Genomic DNA, 15,830 nt, shown 5'->3' on the forward strand with positions numbered 1-15,830 from the left:
CCAGGCCACACGCTGGACTGCAGTGGAGGCAGAGGCTCAGAGAGAGAGCTGAAGAGCCTCAGGACCTGGGGGGATTCGAAACCGTCCTGTCGCTGCTGTCTGCCCTGCTCTTGCAAGTGTGTTATTGTCTCTGAGGCTATTTATCTCTGTTAGGGCTGTTGCCATAAATAGTATGATAAAAAAGAGCCATTTCAGGGAGTCAATGAGATAAAGGCTCCAGTCAAGAGCTCACTTTAGTGCTATCTTAAGGATTCACTTAAACCTCAATAATTCTTTTCTTTGACAGCATTCATATTTAGATCCATTAGGTGCCCGGAAAGGCAGCGGGGGAGGGGCTGGGGGAGCTCGGGTGGAATCACTGCCTGATTGTGGAATCTTGCGGTGTCTCCACTGGCTGTTTGGTTTGGAGAAGCCCCAGCCCTAGAGCATGTTCCCCTGTGACACAGGTGGTGACCAGATGCCCCTGCACGCAGGTGTCGCCATGCGCACCTGCCTCTGTGAGAAGAGAAGCCTGGAGCCAGAGATGAAGATGTCGGGAGAAATGGCCACACACGCTGTCTGACAGAGGCAGCCCCGGCTGCGACTCCTTGTCTGTCTCTCTGTCTCCAGGCATTATTTCACACCACAAACATTTATTTAAAATATACCATGTGGCAGGTAGAATACCCCAATGAATAAAACATGGTCCCTGCCTTCAAAGAGCCATTAATCCAGCCACAAGATCACATGCACACTGTCCCACACAGCTAGGACCTGTCCAGACTTTGTAATTACCTTGGAGGAGAATAACAATATTAATAATCACCATTATGAATATTAGTATTATAGGGCTAACAAGCCATTTTCTAGGCACTAACTCAGTTAATCCTTACTCCAACCCTGTGGGGTAGAGTGTTACCATTATCCTCACCATTTTACAGTGGAAGAAACAAGCACAGAGAGATTAAGTTACTTGTCCCAGGACACACAGCTAGTGTGCAGTCCGTCTAGGGTTGGAACTTAGGCAGCTAGTTCCAAAGGTCGTATTCTTAGCCTCTTGGGTGCTACTTCTCACAGTTCCCAAACCTCCCTCCCTCACCAGCTGAACATCCTGCAGAGGTGCTAACAACCAAGAACAACTCTTTTTATCTAAACTGCATTGCTTGTATAGGGGGTTAATCCCACTTCCTGTTGGTCTGTGTTTAACTGCAACAGAGACCATTTGGCGCTGGGACAAGTGAAAGTTGTAGTGAGAAGACAAGCCACAGGCTTCAGAGCCACAAGTCCCTCTTCCGTATCCCCAGGGGACAGTAGAGCCAAAGAGATAGTTCTCAGAGGCCCGACTTCTTGTGAATCTGTCTATGGCAGGTGCTCCCGCAGGGACAAGTGCCAACGGGCCTGGGAACCGAATCGATTTGCCGCCAGCATCAGCCAGTGCATGAGTCTCGAGGTGCACCCCAGCAGCATCTCGGTGTCTGAGCACAGCCTGCTGGTAAGTAATTTACCCGGGGGGGAGGAGGGCAGGGAGCACGGAGCTTGCGCATGTGTGGGTGTGTTCCTTTAACAGTTGCCCAGGGATCTGTGAATAGGTCGTGCTTGAAATGCTCTAAGTTTATAGAAAACCTACAGTAAATTCTAATGTAAAGGCACAGTCATTTTCCATAGTGCCCGTAAATTCATTATCCATTGATCTGTTCTGTAAATCTAGATTTTTGCATTAGTAACAAATGCCTATGACATAATGCAATCAAATACCAAATAGTACGTTCTTTGGTTTATGCTACATTTATAGTCCTCCTAGACGATATACTTGTTATCGTCTCTCACAGAAACCTGTGAGTTGTCCCTGTGTGTGTGGGAATGTGTGTGAGAGACAGAGACTTAATTCACAGTCTGTGTATGCTTCAAGAGAATATTAAAGAGGGTAAAATAGCCCTTAACCGCCTTGTCAAGGTGCAACCCAAAATATTTCATGTCCTCAAGCCCTGCACAATTACCTCATTCTGAAGTTTTTATGAGCATTTATGAATATTAATTAGTTAATGGACCTTCCAAGATTTCTTTCATTCATCCCCACCAGGAGGTTTTGGCTCCCAAGAAGCTGAGGGAACCAGCAGGAGAGTTTGACCCCAAATCTCTCTGCCCCATGGAAACGAAACTGGGACTGAGATGCAGCAGCAAACAAATATACAGGAAGGCTAGGTGACTCCCACTGTGACTGAGAACCCCCTGCAGATAATGCAGATAGTGCTGCCAGGTGCTGGCAGGAAGACAAAGAGGGACCCACCTTCAGTGTCCAGATCCCCAACTCGGAGGCCACAGGGGTGTTGTCACCAGGAGCCCTCATGGGTACCCTCCATTTTAGCTGCTAAAGGGAGCCAGTCACATTTCGTACCTACAGTTTCAAACCCCGCTTACATGTTATATTGTGGGAATTGAGTACAAACTCATTTCCAAGTGCCCTGAATTCACAGCAGCATTTCGCCATTCAGGAGTTTCTCGATCGACATATTCTTCTGACAATCTGTGATATCGTTTACCACTCAAAGGAGGGTATTCAAACTAGAAAAGGCTGGAAACCACTGGCCTAGATGATTAGAATCACCAGGAGACAGCAGACATCATCCCATCACCCGAGCCCTGGGTGCCCACTTCCCTGCTTTCTCTGCCCCCCCGAAACTCCTGGCGAAGCCCTGCTGTATCCTAGGGAAGCTGTCCAGGAGCAGAGAGCCCCAGAGAGGGAGAGCGCCACCCGGGGGCAGAGAAGCAGAAACCCTAGCAAGCTCAGAACCACTAGAGACTAGCGCGCTGGGAACACTGGGAAGTCCACCCTTGATACGCGGCCCTGAATGCTAAGCAAGGGCGAGGAGCTCGTTTTCTCCCACCGAGCTGGCAAGCCTCCAGATTGGCGGGCCGAGGCTCAGACTTGTTCGCGAAGGACTCAGCTTGTGACATGCTTGCACGTTTCGTGGTTTCCTATCACAATGAGCAGGGTCTGTGATGGCTTTGGGTACCTTTCCCTCTAGTCTTCCTCACCCTGTCCCTGGTGCTTTCTGATGCTGCACAAGAATGAACAATAAATTAATAATAACACTGATGAAGACCATTGATCTTGCACATCCCCGGCAGCACTACTGAGTTGTTCCGGATCAAAGGCAGATCACCTAGACCAATGTCCTTCTTTAGAGGTCAGGCCAGAGGACATCGGTGAGCAAGCAGGCCATGGCGGGGCCCGGTCTGGAACCCAGGTCTCCTGAGCCCTTAGGGCTCTTTCCGTAGTACTATTGCTTTGCTCCCGAGCCTCTTTGCTCTTCCCGCAGCTCAGCCTAGTTGTGACAGACGCTCCTGAGCTGTCTGCGGGCATCTCATGTGCCTTTGGGAACCTGACAGAGGTGGAGGGACAGGTGTCCGGGAGCCAGGTCATCTGCATCTCGCCTGGGCCTAAGGATGTCCCTGTCATCCCTCTGGATCAAGGTAAGAAGTATCCATGAGAGTCACACACTAGGGGCTACCTGCCAGGGTGGCCCAGAGAAGAGGATGCAAGTGACTGGGCTGGCAAGTACCAGGACAGAAGTTGTCTGACCAAGTCTTCTTATGCCAGACACTAATATGGGCTTATATATATAACTTGGTTTGAAAGGAAACGCCATGCCCCAGAGCAAAATTCAGAAGGAAGGAAATCCCTTGTCCCCATCTGGGTTAAAGAAAGCTACACAGTGTGCAGAGAGTTTTTCCAGACTTCCCTTCCCTTTTAGGAATGGCAGCGGCTCCAGCCAATGCTTTTCGGCAGAGTTCTTTCCACAGAACTGGGGTCTGGGGGGTTCTGGAGGTTTTTCAGTATCTGAACATGCCTGACCAAGGCAGGGGGTTCTGTGGGAGCTGATTCATTACAGCTTCCCTAAGAGGGGTGTGGGGGTCTCCGGGTCTCAGCGATGGGCTGGTAATCAGCAGGGTGAAAGGGGCTCTTGAGGCAGGTTCCATCTACCAGCTGTGCCCCAAGACGGCCCTGGAATGGTTAACAATTTGTCCTACCCCCAGAGTCTGCCATGGGCTGTCACATTATCATCCTCTTCTTCTTTTTTTTTTTTCTCTTTTCCAGATTGGTTTGGGTTAGAGCTGCAGCTAAGATCCAAGGAGACAGGGAAGATATTTGTCAGCACTGAGTTCAAGTTCTACAACTGCAGCGCTCACCAGCTGTAAGTACCCATCAGGAGTCCTGCCCTCAGTCTGGAGAGAGGGCGGGGTTTCTCTAAGCTCAAATCATGTCTGAGGCACCTCACGGTCTCCCTCTGGGGCCTGGCACATTGTCCGGAACACAGTGAGCTCTCCCTGCATGGGACTTTTCAGTTCTGTCCCATGTATTCAGCTAGAGTAACTGCATGGCATTCTCTCCCCACAGCCTCTACTCTCATCAGGCTCCCCTGCTGCCTCCCCACAACACCCTGCCTCCCATTCTATAGTGAAGACTGTCAACAGAGTGAAGTAAGGACAGAAGTCATGGTCCCAGGGACCTTGAGACAAGTTGTCCATCTTAGAGCACTCGGTGGTGGCTTTGAACACAAAGATTAACAGTGAATGGAGTTTAAACACCTCATCCATGAACAAATGAAGAGGGAATTAGAGATACTTCAGCTATGTGCGCAACTGCCCCCATAGGAGGGGCTGGGTCCGGGACAGTAGCTTCACCCAGCAAGCAGTGAAAGGGTCCCGACTGGAAGGGGGAGGGGATATCTTAACTCCACCATAGTCCAAACACATCCATCAAATTCTTAAAGAGGAGGGGAAACCAGACCAACCTGCAGACTCCAGAGGGGTTGAGTCCAGCCCAGCTGACGTCACCAGCCACCTGCAACAGTGGAATGTTTACTGGTGGATGCCCACCAAGCTATGAGATCCTACAGTGTGCAGGAGCATTTCATTGGTAAAAAGCAGGGCCAGGAATAGAGGAAAGAGACCTGTACTTGGTTTTTGCCAATCCTGCCTGGAAAGGAAACAGAGACTCTTTCCATATGAACCTGGAACTCATGCACCACTTGATTTAGAAAGATAAAAAACACAGGTTATTGCTATTACAGAGATAATGCAGTAAGGCAACAACCCCATGTCCAAAGGAGCATCAGTTGAGAATATTCTCTGGATTCATGCTCCCCGTTGCCCAGGACAGGACAAGCTGAGGTCCATAATAATAAGCAGAACTCCACGGCATCAGGTCTGTATGTCCAGGCTTTGGGCCCGAGGGTCTGTTTCAGCTAAGCCCAAAAGGAATCCTTAGCCATTAAAATAGACAAATGATCCCGTTCTCCTTAGTCTCCCCTTTTCTGATCTTGATTTCATGATTAGAATCATCTGCCAGAGTTCTAGGGTCTCCACAGTAGTTAAGGAAAGAAACATAGCTTAGCTGATTTGGGACAAATCAGTTGATATGCTGAGAAAGGACAAGTGGCAAAAACGGGCTGGGGGAAGCCAGGGTAGGGTGGTAAGCAGCTGAAGCTGGAAGAGACAAAATTGTTTCCTAACCACTGCATTCCAATCCCAGCTAACCCTGTTTTGGGAAAACATCTTGGAGAAAGGACCTCCCAAACTCCTTCTCAAAGTCCAACACAATGGTATTGGAATCCATTGTTTGTAAGGACATCCCCAACACCGGGGCAGTCCAATGTTCCATGGACTTGTCACCACTTGTTCTATGGCAACAAAGATGCTGTCACAGGCAGCAAGTTTTGGGGGAGAAAATCCACATCTCTTTGACAGCAAAGATTCCATTTTATTGCCAAACTCTACTGACCCTTCTCTATTCCTAGCATCCATAGTAAAAAGTTAGGGAATCAAATGCAATCCTGTCCTTTTAATATGGTAAACTGAGGCCCACAGAAGATATGTGCTGCAGCAAAGGTCACAACCTTAGCAAGTGGAAGAGCCAAGCTTCAAACCCCATCTCATCACTTTGGTCCATTTTCATTATTTTCTTGCTGAATCATAAGATGTTTGCAAGAATCAGTCAATCTGGCCCAAGCTCAGAAACAAGATAACTTTGGGTATATCCAGAAAGGGTTAAAAAATTGTCAGCACAGGGAAGATGAAGTGTAGAGGGGCTGATAATACACCCAACACACTGCCGCATGTTGCCAGCAACCCCCTGCCTCAAGCCCCATCCACCCAAATGTAAGAGAGCCCCCACCAGGTGGCGCCAGACTGCAGCCGGGCCGAGTCCTGTTCAGGTTGGTCTAGTTGGGCTAGTGAAAGCCTAGAACTGGTGGAGCTGGCAAGGAACAGAAAAACCAACCCCACCTACAAAACCCATTTCCATCATTACAATGATCTGATCACACACAGAGAACCAAAATAAGAGAGCTGTTTCACCCACAGCCGCCAGGTGAAACAGGAGCCAAAGAATCTCTCACCTTGGCAAGAAACACCTGAACCACACACACAGCCTATTGTTCCCTGTCTGGCTACTTGGAGACTGGAACAGTTACCATTTAATACTGTTTACCACCCCCGGAGTTCTGTAACACAGGTGATATGAACCAATCACTAACAGTCAGATATGATTGAAGAGCGTGAATAAGTTAAGCATTTGAAAATGATACATCTATCGTTACGCTTTTCAAAACCATTTCTTATACTTTATCTTGCTTGATGCTAAACAACCCTGTGGAGAAGAAAGGAAAATTTTATTACAGACAGATGAAGAAATTCCAATTGAGAAAGAGAAGTGACTTACTCAGTGTGACCCCAGTGGCAGTGGCAAGAACTGGAATCAGATCTGCCCAATTTCTATCCCTGGGCTCTTTTCAGCTGTGGTCTTGTAAGTGCTGGTATGATGGCAGCAGCGATCATGGGGGGAAAAAAAACTAGTCTGTAGAGTTTGCCAATTTCTATGGTGTAAATACTCCCTCCACAGCAGATTTCAAGTCAATCTTGTTGATGCCAATCTACTTGCAAATGACTGAACATATTAATAGTCAGCCTCATAAGTTGATATAAGCCCTAGCACATCACTGCTTTGTACATTACAGTGTCCCCACTTTGAACTCACTTTTTTTTTCTCTCTCTTTTTTGATCCCATGAACATCTTGGAGGTAGAATCTACAGTTCTCAGAACTAGGGGATTCACCCGCAGTCTACCGTCCTGAGAGAGAGACTAGGATGCAGACTTCCACCACGACACACGGGCTCCCTGTGGCCCTTACCTCCCCCGTAGCTCCCTTCTCTCTGCCTCTTACTGTCTCTGTCCCTGCAGGTGCCTGTCTTGCGTCAACAGCGCCTTCCGCTGCCACTGGTGCAAGTACCGCAACCTTTGCACTCATGACCCCACCACCTGCTCCTTCCAGGAGGGCCGGATCAATATTTCAGAGGTAAGTAAGGATCACCCCTGGCACAGCAATGCTCCCAGTGTATCTGAGCAGCTCCCCCTTTTCAGATAATCAGCCCAACAGCTTGGCCATCTCCTTGCCCTGGGCCATCTTGGTATTCTTCCCAGAGATTCCACATGTTAGAAAGCCCTGTTATTATAAAGTTCAAAACAGTGGCAGCAAATCCCCCAGAGGCAGAGGAGTATGCTGTATCTTCCAGGATCTTAAAACTCTAAGTATTCAAAAGGCTGAGAGTTGAGATGGAAAGCTTAGAAGACATATCCAACCAGACAGACTCCATGGTCTAGAGGAGTCTAATGAACAGCGTTTATTCTTGCATCTAAGCCCTTTGCTTGGCTGCGAACATAGCCTAATAGAATATTCACTCTCAGCCATTCTTTCATGCCAACCTCCCTTCCAAGTCTAAAATTCAGTGTTTCTTTGACTCTGATGTATGACTCGGTGAGTGAACTTGTAAAAAGAGTAATTCAGTTTGTGCAAAAAAACAGGCCATGCTAGAAGCCCCATTTTATTATATAGTCAAGATTCCGTTCCCTAAGGACTAACCTACCTTTGTTATCAACAGAGTGAAATATCAAAATGCTTATCTTTCCAATGAATATTCCATCTAGTGATTATTCATTCACTGATGTTAACTTTCTTAGCTATTCACAGCATGCCTTAGGACAATGAAACAAGCTTGGTCAATTTCCCTTTCATGTGTGTATATTTTCCATGTTCCAAGGTATAGCCAGTTGGTTGGGTCTGAACAACTATTAATGACCTTAGATACTCACACAAATAAACAAACGCATATACACACATTCCCGTCTTGTTCCACTTTTTAGAAAATCCACAAATGTAAATAAGTGACAGTATAGCATTTGCATATACTACTGAAGCCTTCCAAACACATCTCCATCTTACAGCCAGGGTTGTGTCTGATCTTTAAGTCCTCAGTGAATGTTTGTAGAATGCATGCATGAGAGAACGAATGAAACAATGACCACTTTACCCAAATGCCATTGATAGAGAGGGTTCCTTGGATCTGTTTCTCTAAGATTTCAAAAAAAGGAATCTTATGTGTCTCCTAAACTTGATAGAAGTACAGGATAAACATAAGAAATTAGGGCTTTTATACATACCTCAAATCATCATTTAAATATCTTAAAATTATATTTGTCAGTTATTTCTTAGTAAGCTTTTAAAAAGTTTAATAAAAAAAGAAAGTAGTCTTGAAAGGGTTCCCAAACACACACCAGTGGCCTTGAACTCTTCTTATTTTCTGAAACAATGTGAATATTTTCTGTATTCAGCCAGGAAAAAATGGAATTTGCCTGTGTTGAAAAAGAGAAACATAGATAGTACCCACAGGTAACATTTAAGGCAGACCGTCCATAGCTGCCTCAGCATGACGGAACCGATTATCTAGTGTCCTGAAAACCTTTCAGAAAAAGATTTTCCTCTAGCTAGTTTGGGTGCTTTAAAGTAGTTAACCTGAAAACACTAATCTGGTCCTAGTGGACACTGGAAATTAATCCCAGCCCTGGGATTCTGCAAGGGTATGAAATTGCTTCCAGGCCAATCTTCTCACTCAGAGGAGAGAGCCCAGGAGCTGAGGGTATGGAGTCGGGGTGGTTTATCCAGCTTGGGAGTCAAGAGAAGAATGGCAAAGAGAGGCAAGGTGGGCCGGGAAGAACAGGAGCCGCCGTCGGGCCTGCTCAGGGGTGAAGGCCGGGCGCAGAGGGTCATGATAAAGGGTCTCAGAAACTGGCCTTCACATGGGCCACTTCTAAATGTCTAAGTTCCTTCATACAATAAGCCGAGGTGGACCACAGGACACAGAGAAAGGCTGAAATGCAGATCTAGGCCAGAAAGAGCAGCTGCTTCATTTTCTCCTAGGGGCTCCCCCTCGGGCAAAGAGGAGCCTAGAGCCAAGCCTGCAAGTGACCCGCAGCTGCAGTGAGAGCTGGAGGAGGGGGGACAGAGCGGGCCAAGCACACTGCCGGGTGCGGAGGCCAGGAGGCCGAGGGGAAACGCGCCAGCCTCCCTCACTCCCGTTAGAAGGCCCTGGAACCCAGTGCCCTCTCAGCCACAGGCAGCCGGGCAGGCTCAAGAGAGCCAAGTTCCAGAGCCAAGCCAGAGAGGCTGTTGCCACCCAGCAACTCAGGATTGAATTAACACCAGGCAGCCGGGAGGAAACCCAGAGGTTCCTGCCTCCATTTAGTTGTACTTTTCTCTCCTTGACCTGTGTTCTTGGGGTGGAGAGGTGCCATCTGCCCCCTGCATCACCCCATCTCCCTTGAGTGGGATGGGGGGACGGCACTCTCTTGCTGCTGACAGGCTGTCGCCACAGTCCTGGGCGTGGGCTCTCCAGGGCCAGGAAGGAGCCCAGCCTCCAGGGGCTCCTGACATTGCTCAGGAAAGGACGTGGGTTCAGGATCCAGAGTCACTGTGAGGACCACTTCCTCAGCCTCCATGCGTGTTCCTTTCATTCTCACACAACCCTTCCCAGTAAAGAGCTCCCAGGCCCTGCTCTTCTCTGTCCAAAGCTCTACCTTTAGGGAGTCCCATTCCTGACAATGTGGGGCACACACAAGTGAACATGCCCAGCTTGGGTAAGGTTTCCCTTGCTCTATTAGGAGTCCATCTGGTGGCTTCAGGTTCTTCTGGGGATTGGAAATCCCTTAATGCCTCTTTGGGTCCCTAGAATATCTCCTTCATACTTACAGTAAGGCCCTCCTAGCTTTTAATCAAAATGCTATGCCTGTCTCCTTCCTAGAAACAATACATAACTGATTAGCTCCATTGATTTATATAGCAATATGAGTGCATCACACATTTGTAACTCTCTCGTGGGGTGACAGTTCTCAGAGTGTGTATGGAGGGGATGGAGGGGACCAGCAGTACCAGTGTCACCTGGGAACTTATTAGAAATTCAAATTCTTGGGCCCCATCCCAACTTAGGCAAAAGATTGAGAACCACTGACATATGGCATCTCCATTGATTCTTGCAACAGACCTGTAGTTTCACATAAGTCATATTTGACATAAGTAATAACCAAGATGCTAAAAATTTAGGTTTTTTGCCTAAGGCTACAGAGAGCTCAGCCATCCAGAAAAGCTGAGTACAGTATGCTTTCTGCAGAAAATCAGGGCCAGTTAGCTTGCTTATCCTCCTGGCTGTATCTGCCTTGCCTGCCTGACCCCAGTCTGTCCCGTGCTGTTTGGGGTCAGGGTATGGAGGGACCAGCACAAACCCAACTCCAGAGATGAGAAACTGCCCATGGATGGTGAGTCAGAAGCCGCTTCCAGATACAAAGACAGTCCACTCCTGAGGTAAATGTGCCCACTTCTTCCCAGGGGGCTGACGGAGCGAGTCCACCCTTAAGTTTGAACACACTGCTGAGCTAGAGTGCATGCAATTCAAACATTGAAATGTCAGTGGAGAACATTATTGACTGCTTCTTTTATATGCAACTTATATATAATATTCATAGAGATATAATTATATATATATGATATATACCATTTTATGTAATACATAAAATCTTATTCAATGTACTCCATGAAATGGATTTTATTATAGATGAATAAACTGAGGTTTAGGTGAGCTATACAATTTTTCTATGGTCATCAGATAAATGTGGAAGTCTTAATTCAGGATAAATGTTCCCAAGCTGACCCTGAATAAGTTGAGTTCCTCTGATCCTGAATTCACACTCACACACACGCACACACACACACACACACACACACACACACACACACAGAAGTTTGCAGTAGTAATATTAACATTGTTAATCCAGTTTATTGCCATTTACAACATGCTTTTCTATCCTTCTTTCAATCATGGTTGTCAGGTATTATTGGCCCCATTTTGTAGATGAGGAAACTGAATTTCAATTGAATCTTCTCCTGAGGTCTTTTAAGGTAGTCAGCCAAACCTTTCCACCATTCAGGGCAAGGCAGATCTCTGATGCGGCCCCAGAAATCTCTGCCTCCCTGGCCAGATCAAGCTGTGACATGGTGTTAGCAAGCAGTATGCAAGGGAATATGTATGGCTTTCAGCTTTAAAAGCTCATCTCTCCCCACGGCTAAACCAGGCCTAGTGAGATGTAGATACATAAATATCTACTTTACGCCCTGTCTCGGGGGAAAGATAGAACCAAATAAATCCGATTATCTTCCCAGGATACTGGCTGCTCTCTCACTTTGAAGTCCAGTGGGTGAAGATAAAGCCATTTCCACATGGGAGGAGTTGTTTTGGAGGGCTGAGGGGTCCCCAGCTCTGATGGAGAAGCAAAGCTAAGCAGAGTGGTGACATAGCCCTAGGACTCACAGGGCCTCTCGGCCAGGGTCCTGCCCTCCCCGTACTCCTGTCTCCTACTCCCCAGCCCATCCCACCCCTGGGGTTTCTCAGTGGACATCTGTTCTTCTTGATAGCAATGCACATTGCTGCTAAGGAGGTGAAAGGAGGTGGTCTTGCTGTCTGTTGGCCTTGAAACAGAGAGAGAGGCATGAGATGACCTGAAGAGGTCTTTCAGAAGACAGAGAACCCCAGCAGTAGCAATGGGTATTTTTACAGTGTTAACAACAGTCTTAATATCCTGCAGAAAAAGCATAGCATGATGATTTGCCCTGTTGCTTTTAGGACAGGAACTGTGCATGTGTGTGTCTCTGTACACACATATGTGTGCCTGTGTGTGTGAGTGAGGACTCACAGAAGTAATTAAGTTGGAAGCAGCCTCATTGTAGCTGATGCAACCCACCGCTTCCTCAAGCCCCAGAGGTATTGAAGCGTCAACAAATTGATAATTTTCTGAGCTGCCAGCTCTCCTGCAACTGCCTTCAGCCCTTACCGCTGCCATTTCCACCCAAGACTCACTGCTACCTCATTAATATATTCACCAGAACCATTCCCAGCCCCAAGAGTCTGTATCTTCCCCTAGTTCTGAAGAAAAGAGGACACCTGGCCACCAACCACTTCTGTCCTTCGCCCTATAGAATGGGAGGAAGAACGCTGCTCTTCATGGCCTGAGAGAAATAACCAGAAAAAACAGGAAAGCATATTTTACCCTGGGGCAACCTTAGTGCCTGTTTAGGCATTTGGGAAACCCCTAGCCATTGTCTTTAAATATTTAGTCCCACAAGGTCTGAAACAGCAGAGCATGGGCCTAAAAGCAGAGGAATCCTTTTTTTTTAAAAAAAAAGACCTTGTAAATTCTATCTTCTCATTATCATTCCAGGCCTGACTAGACTCAGCCCAGACAAAAAGATGAGAATGTTTCCGGGTGTGTATATAGTATATATAAATACATATATAATAAAATAGATATGTATATAAATATTTTGTCAAAGTTAAAAGGATTCTATAATCTTGTACTAACCCCACACATACTTCGAAAAGCACATCTTTAAAACTCTGCTCCTGAAATTTGAATTTGCTCTCTGAGCTCATTTGAGATAAAAAACCACAACGGATCATCATTTACAATGTATGAACTCATTCAGAATAGTCTGAAAATGTATTCTTTCTCTCTCTCTCTCTCTCTCTCTCTCTCTCTCACACACACACACACTCACACACACACACACCTCATCATACTTCAGCCTTATTTCTAGTGTAAATTAGAATTATTTATTAGACTCAATGGGGTATTTAAGCCACTAACAGGAAGTAGTATCTCCTTTTCCATGGGAAGTCTGGGCTTCCCTAAAGTGGTGTTCATTTTTCTTTTGGGCTCTAAATATATGAAAGGCTCTGTTAAGAGTGCCGGCACAGAATGAAAGTAGCAGTGCACTAAAGAACAAGGTTGTGCACTGACCACATGGGGATGCGCTTTGAAACAGGAGCTCATCTGTTCTGTGGTTGCTTTAAGGTATTGTCTCTGAAGGACCCTTGTCTGCTTGGTGTCCTCCCATGAAGTGGGCCCACAGGTGAGGGACGGCACCAGTGACCCCAGAGCTTCAGCCAGGCCCTTCCTAAAAAAGTGCCTGTGGGAAATTCCCTCTGGACTCAGCTTTTCATAAATCCTCAGGATTCCTTAATAGAGAGGGACATGCCAAGTTAGCAATCATGGGACTCCAGAAATACTGACCATTTCCAAACCCAACTTGGGGCATCAAACTCCTTCTCAAGGCTTTTGATGTCCAGAAGGCAAGGCTTTGCCCGCATCTCTAAAGACTAGAAAGTTGGGAGCTAGAAGGAAAACTTGAAATCTTTTCATCCGTTGCTTAATTTTCTTCTTTTCCAGTTACCCTCCCCCACACAGTGACCAAGGGTTCGCATGTTGGGAACTAAGATAAGCAGCCGGGGTGTGCAGAGTTGAGTAAGATGCAGGCAGGCCTCAAGGCTCGTAGCAGTGTAGAAGAGAAGGCAACAAGAAATGGCAGTTTTGAGGGCTGCATGTGACTCTTGGTGGAACATGCATAAGGCACCCTGAGGCCAGGTCAGGGCCACGGTCAGGGATAGCTTCCCAGAGGAGCAGCTGAGCTGAGCCTGCAGGTGACCAGCTACAGGGGGCTGGGGCGGGGCCAGGAGGAAGTGGGGTGGGGGCAGCAGTGAGTGCTTCCAGTGGAGAGAAGCTGCTTCGAAGGACCAGAGGTCCCGAGTAAGGCGGGGCGGGGGGAGCTCAGACGAATCTGTAGTTCATATGGCTGCACCAGGATGCACAAGAACCAGGGTAAGAGGGGGACATGCGGCCCACTGGTCCCCGCAGCTCCCCTCCCACAGCTGTCCGTGGGCAGCATTGCCCGTGGTGGGAAAAGCTTCCTATCAGGCACCACCTCCAGCCTTAGGAAAAGGACGGTTTATATTTGAGAGTGTCCCACACCTTGCAGTCTCCCGGCACCACCCCATCCCCCCAGCACTCAGTGCCTGTAGCACCCTCTGCAGGGTGGTAAGAGCACACATTCCCCAGGGCCCCCTGAGAACCACCACGAGGGGAAGGGAGGGGGACAGAAGTGTCCCCTTCAAGAATTGCCCGACTGATCCCTGGAAGCAGAACATGATTGCATGCGAAGGTGGCTGCCACGTCCTCACTGCCAGAGGCCACTGGGCTCTGTCTTCCCCGGGTCACAGAGAACGTCGGCGGGGCACCAGAGCTGTGGTGACTTGGCAATACAATCTCAGGGAGAGAAGCAGCATATGGAGTAGAACTGAGGACAGTCAGTCTCTCCCTCTCACCTCCGCTCTCCCGTGGTCCTGCCCGCAGCCCCTGCCCACCAAGACTTTCTTTTTTCAGTTTTGTTTTCCAAAGCAACATGGCATTCATGCCGAGCCTGGTAATGAAATGAGATGAAAAGCCAGAGCAAGTGTTTAGAGCTTTGCTGGGAGGGCTTGGCCGCCTCCTGGAAAGGCCGGCGCCACCGGAGTGGGAAGCTGAAGCTGCAGATAACAGAAGCCTTGGGCGGCAGACTGAGGGGGGAAGAGGAGCAGGGGAGAGACGAAACCCTGAGCTGGGGGTTCCAGGTTGGGGACAGGGACACGTGGAGCCTTTTTTATCCTGTGTCTCAGGAGATAAGACCCACAGCCTGCCACGCTGGTGCTTGTAAATTAATTCCTAAATGGAAATACATACACCAGGTCCAGGACAACTTGTGGGATGGTTGACAGTATCAAAGCCTGGAGAGCTAAGAGATAAATTTCATTTTCCCTGCTGACTCCCTCACCCCCTAAATGAGCTGCATCCTTCTGGCGGGCAGCCCATGCAGATGCAAGAGGTGTGAGCCGGCATCGGGGCCCTGTCCTCTGCCCGGGCTCAGATGGGAAGGAAGACGTGAGCCAGGACAGATGGAGCCTCTCTTCTTTCTCCCCCAGGATTGTCCCCAGCTGGTGCCCACAGAGGAGATCCTGATACCAGTCGGGGAGGTAAAGCCAATCACCCTTAAGGCTCGAAACCTGCCACAGCCGCAGTCTGGCCAGCGCGGCTACGAGTGTGTCCTCAGCATCCAGGGGGCCGTCCACCGAGTCCCCGCCCTGCGTTTCAACAGTTCCAGCGTCCAGTGCCAGAACAGTTCGGTAAGAGGATGTGGGCTCGGATCCGGCCTGGAGCGAGGCTCTCCCACCCATGCCAAGGCCTCACCCTGGCCCGCCCCAGCTTTCAGAAGCTTCTGGGTCCACAGGCTGACCCCACAACCCCAGGGACAGAGGAGCGTGCAAGCATCCAGCCCCCTCAGCCAGAGCAGAGCAGGTTAGTGGCGTCAGGGGAGATGGGGTGAGGCAAGACCCCTAATGGCACCAGCAGAGAGCCTTGTTCCCTTTCTGAGTTTAAAGAGCACCTCTTGGCTTTCGGTAACACTTCGGCCAAAGCCCGTCAACTCCAGCACAAACCCTGTTCCCATTTCAAGGCACGAATAACTGGAAGGTACTGCCCAGAAGGGAGCTGGAGAAGATGCAGGTGGGGAGTGGAATGGCATCGGGGGAGGTGGGAAGGGAGAAGGGGAAAGTGGGGAACTTCAAAAGCAAGCAGCCAGGGTTAAACCAATCCCGAA

At 48.4% G+C, this 15,830-nt stretch overlaps 1 protein-coding gene across 1 annotated transcript in view; it reads left to right on the forward strand.

The window, feature by feature from the left end:
• PLXNA2 (plexin A2) overlaps positions 1 to 15,830 on the forward strand; it is a 201,046-nt gene that overhangs the window by 130,388 nt on the left and 54,828 nt on the right. The window contains exons 6-10 of the mRNA XM_017658745.3: positions 1,348 to 1,471; positions 3,300 to 3,453; positions 4,079 to 4,175; positions 7,223 to 7,337; positions 15,157 to 15,357. Of these exons, the coding sequence (XP_017514234.1) occupies positions 1,348 to 1,471; positions 3,300 to 3,453; positions 4,079 to 4,175; positions 7,223 to 7,337; positions 15,157 to 15,357 (691 nt within the window). The remainder of the gene's footprint in view (positions 1 to 1,347; positions 1,472 to 3,299; positions 3,454 to 4,078; positions 4,176 to 7,222; positions 7,338 to 15,156; positions 15,358 to 15,830) is intronic.

This window comes from Manis javanica, chromosome 11 (genome assembly GCF_040802235.1).
Source record: "Manis javanica isolate MJ-LG chromosome 11, MJ_LKY, whole genome shotgun sequence".
NCBI lineage: Eukaryota > Metazoa > Chordata > Mammalia > Pholidota > Manidae > Manis > Manis javanica.